This window comes from Sinocyclocheilus anshuiensis, unplaced genomic scaffold (genome assembly GCF_001515605.1).
Source record: "Sinocyclocheilus anshuiensis isolate Anshui unplaced genomic scaffold, SAMN03320099.WGS_v1.1 scaffold702, whole genome shotgun sequence".
Taxonomy (NCBI): Eukaryota; Metazoa; Chordata; class Actinopteri; order Cypriniformes; family Cyprinidae; genus Sinocyclocheilus; species Sinocyclocheilus anshuiensis.
Window position 1 is genome coordinate 209,220 of NW_015548184.1, and position 4,270 is coordinate 213,489.

The 4,270-nt window shown below is 40.5% G+C and overlaps 1 protein-coding gene across 1 annotated transcript in view; it reads right to left on the minus strand.

Moving 5' to 3' along the window:
* LOC107704896 (low-density lipoprotein receptor class A domain-containing protein 4-like) overlaps positions 1-4,270 on the minus strand; it is a 62,163-nt gene continuing 57,893 nt past the window's right edge. Inside the window, exons 5-6 of the mRNA XM_016507924.1 lie at positions 4,156-4,174; positions 1-742 (exon numbers count right to left, since the gene is read on the minus strand). Of these exons, the coding sequence (XP_016363410.1) occupies positions 141-742; positions 4,156-4,174 (621 nt within the window). The 3' untranslated portion in view covers positions 1-140. The remainder of the gene's footprint in view (positions 743-4,155; positions 4,175-4,270) is intronic.

Consider the following 4,270-nt stretch of genomic DNA (forward strand, 5'->3'; position numbering starts at 1 on the left):
AAAAAAACCCACATGGTTTCGCTTTCGTCGCGAAGACGCATTAAGCGCTGTTGTGCACGGGAGTGTCAAGAGGGAGAACCCGTTCCCTTTGTGAGTGGAGAGTGATCGCGATCGCCCAATACTGTGCTAGCCCCGCCCCCTCACACTAGCTCCTCCCTCTGTAGGTCTTTGCTCAGCGCTATTGTGCTCTCTGGGCTGTTTAAATCTGTCCGGCCCCTGGGCGGAGTCTGCACAGTGACGGGGATGGGCGGGTTATTGCTGTGCTGGTGGAGGTAAAGTACGATGTCTGACTGCTGCCCAATTACTTGACTGTAAGCGGGCGGAGGGCCCTCCATGCGTCCATGGGTACTGGAGCTGGCCGCGCTGATCCCAGAGTTGCTACTGGGAGGCCGCGGCCCACCGCCACCACCTGAACTGTGCATGTCAATGAGGTCCCTGTCGAAGATGGTCCGGTTAGGCGGAGCGCGTACCGACTCTCGGTTGAGCTCGAGCTGCTGTTCGGGGTCTCTCAGCTGCAGTGTGCAAGGGCCCTGGTACGGCGGCGGCTCCTCTCCGTCTGACAGAGAGATGGTGGGCGGCAGATCGATCTCTTGCTGCAGGTATGGGTAGGTAGGCTGGAAACGTCTGAAGCGGTTGTGCTGCATGAAAGTGGGAGCGGTGAAGCGGTCCCTTGGCTGAGGAGCATACACCACCTGCAGAGCAGAAGGGAGTGAATGCAAGAAATACAGTGAGAATGTGTCATCTTAGCTTTAAAGTATCCAATAAAAAGCCATTAAAACAGTAGCTAATAATTAGACATCAGTAAATGCTAGTATACTATGCACATCTAAGGGGCCGATTACATGACAACGTTTTCAGCCAAAAACGGGAAACTTTTTATGCGTTTTGCCTGTTCGTTTACATGACAACAGAGTTTTGCGGATTGAAAACGCATATTTTTGAAAATGGCTTTCAAAGTGCAAGTTTTTGAAAATGCCACCGTTATCATTTCCATGTAAACGCCCAATACGGGAATCTTTGAAAACGGTGACATCATGCGCGTGTGTAGTACGTGTTAGGTATGTAGACATGCGCAGGACGTGTCGATTTTAAAGTCAGGTGCGAACAAACATACACAACAATGGCAGAGTACATGGTACTGTTGTTGCTGCTCAAGAGTTTGCTAACGCTTCTTCAGCAAAGTGCGGATTTACTTCACCAATAGCGGAGAGGCATCATATACATCATATAATCGTCACTTCCCTACTAGTAGTCCTGTTTACTAACAAGGTGACAGAGCCAACTACTGGCCTGGCATACGTAATACAGCGTTTTTGGCCATTTTCACAGATATGTGTAAACGCAAATCGTTTTGAAAACGTTGTCGTGCATACATGAAACTTTTTAAAAACGTAATGGAAAAACTTTTCCACTTTTGACTACATTGTTGTCGTGTAAACGTAGCCTAAATGTACGGTGGCCGAGAGCGCTCAACGCGCTGCAAATGAAAAAACACATGCAAATAGAAAAAACACCTGCAAATGAAAAAAAACATCTTCATCAATTTGACAACACACACGCTGCAAATGCTCACAACACAACCAAATAAAGAAACGCTCTGCAAATACTCGCAACACAAACAAACAAAGAAATGCGCTGCAAATACTCACAAAACAAACAAATAAAGAAATGCTCTGCAAATACTCACAACACAACCAAATAAAGAAACGCGCTGCAAATAGACACAGACCACATCGGAAATGTTTAAGGGAACCGCAAAGTGACAAACATGGCTGGGACATGCACTGTCTACTCTGAAAGGTGAGATTTTCGTTTATTTTAACACCCTGATCATATTCATTAGCTCTTTTTTGTGGATATTATTAGCCTAAATAAGCTGACGAAATACACAATTACTGTAACTGTGAAAGGTTAATGTAAGCTGACTAACTTACTTTTACAACTTACTTTACAAAAATTAATCATAGCCTACTATTAAAATTAATTAATAAATACATTTATTATATAAGAAAAATTAAGAAAAAAAAGGGTTATTTTTTATACAAATTAACCATGGATTTACTACACTAACCATTTTAACCATGGTATTTGTACAACTGTGGCTATTCAAATGGAAATCAATACGTCCAAAAAAAAAACATGGTTAATTTTCATTTTGTCGGGGTAATTTTGCTGTGGTGTGTGCTACTTGCGCGTTTCTGTATTTGGATGTGTTGTGAGTATCTGCAGCACGTTTCTTTATTTGTTTGTGTTGTGAGTATCTGCAGCGCGTTTCTGTATTTGGATGTGTTGTGAGTATCTGCAGCGCGTTTCTTTATTTGTTTGTGTTGTGAGTATTTGCAGCGCGTTTCTTTATTTGTTTGTGTTGTGAGTATTTGCAGCGCGTTTCTTTATTTGTTTGTGTTGTGAGTATCTGCAGCACGTTTCTTTGTTTGTGTTGTGAGTATTTGCATCGCGTTTCTGTTTTTGCTTATGTTGTGAGTATTTGCACCGTGGTTTTGTATTTGGTTGTGTTGCGAGTATTTGCAGCACATGTTCTGTCAAACTGATGAAGATGTTTTCTTAATTTGCTGGTGCCTTTTCTATTTGCATGCGTTTTCTGAAGTTGCAGCGTGTTGAGCTCTCGGCCACCGTATAAATGGCACAATGGTGGTAGTTTATGGATCGTCCCTTGAAGGGTTTGAACCTACAAACTTCCAGTTACCAGCCTAGATCTTCGATACATTCAGTACTATTGGTGGATGAAAAATGTTATGGCACTTTTCTGTTTTTCAAAGCTGTCTGTTCCAAAGAAAACACAATTTGTGTTTAATTATTTGTTTGCAACATCCCTTATTTAACTGTATGACCAAAAATAAATAAATAAATAAAACAGAAAATAAAATAAAAATCACATTTCAGACTGTCTTTATATACAGATATATATTTTACGACCATTATTATTTTTACAACCGTTATGTTATTTTCTTGACAGACTCCCGAGACAATGAATAATTATATTTTATAATCTGACAAATTTTGACAGATGAAAATATATGAAATTTGAAAAATGGCATATGAAATATGAAAATATGATAGACTCAGTATAATTATATACACACTTCTAAGCAAACACACACACACACTCACACGTATCTATATCTATAAATTACATTTCATAATTATGATTAGATAAAAAGCAAAAGCACAGACATTTTTAAAAAGCAAACAAAATCTTGATAGATTTTTAAGCTATATCACCCAGCCTTACACCACATATGTGACCCTGGACCACAAAACCAGTCATAAGGGTCAATTTTGTGAAATTCCAAATGAAGTTCTTAGCAATGCATATTACTAATCAAAAATTAAGTTTTGATATATTTATGGTAGGAAATTTACAAAATATCTTCATGGAACATGATCTTTACTTAATATCCTAATGATTTTTGGCATAAAAGAAAAATCGATAATTTTGACCCATACAATGTTTTTTTGGCTATTGCTACAAATATACCCCAGCGACTTAAGACTGGTTTTGTGGTCCAGGGTCACATATAAGACATTGTATGACAGAGAAAGAATCTATATGCTCAACTAGAACTACAAGCACATAAACCAGTTTTTACAGCAGACAAAAGTGTTTGTTCAGAATAACGGTATTCTACTCATACCACATCCACACAGTTAAATAATGACTCTTCCATTTCCATATAAACTCACCAGAGCCCTAAACTTAAACGGTCCCCAGTCCAGACATTAGTATGCTAATGTGCAGCTGATAAAATATCCCTCATATGAGTGAAATCTGCATATCAGTTAGCCAATGAGATCAGCCTCATTACTGCAGGGGCCATGTCTACATTAGTAAGTTTGAGGCTGATGGGAGGCAATTTGCGCAGATAGACCCTGAGTGTCTGGCCTCTCAGACGACCGTCTAGACGCTGCCAGACGAGGGTGAGAGATTAATGAACTGCTGAGAGGCTGCATCCCGGTGAGAGAGACAACCCCCCACACCACCACCACACACAAACAATGAATATATACGCATGTATTCTCTACACACAATATATTTTATACTAGTGCTATCACTCACAGACAGTCTCAGAGACTATCCTCCCTCACATACGCCTACACTGAGAGAGGTACAGGCACACAGGCACAGAGATGACACACACTTGAGAAGACTTCCCTGCTTGTTACAGGCAGACATGCCATTTATACAAGGAGAACAACAACCCTTGAAACACACACACACACACACACACACACACACACACACCCACACACA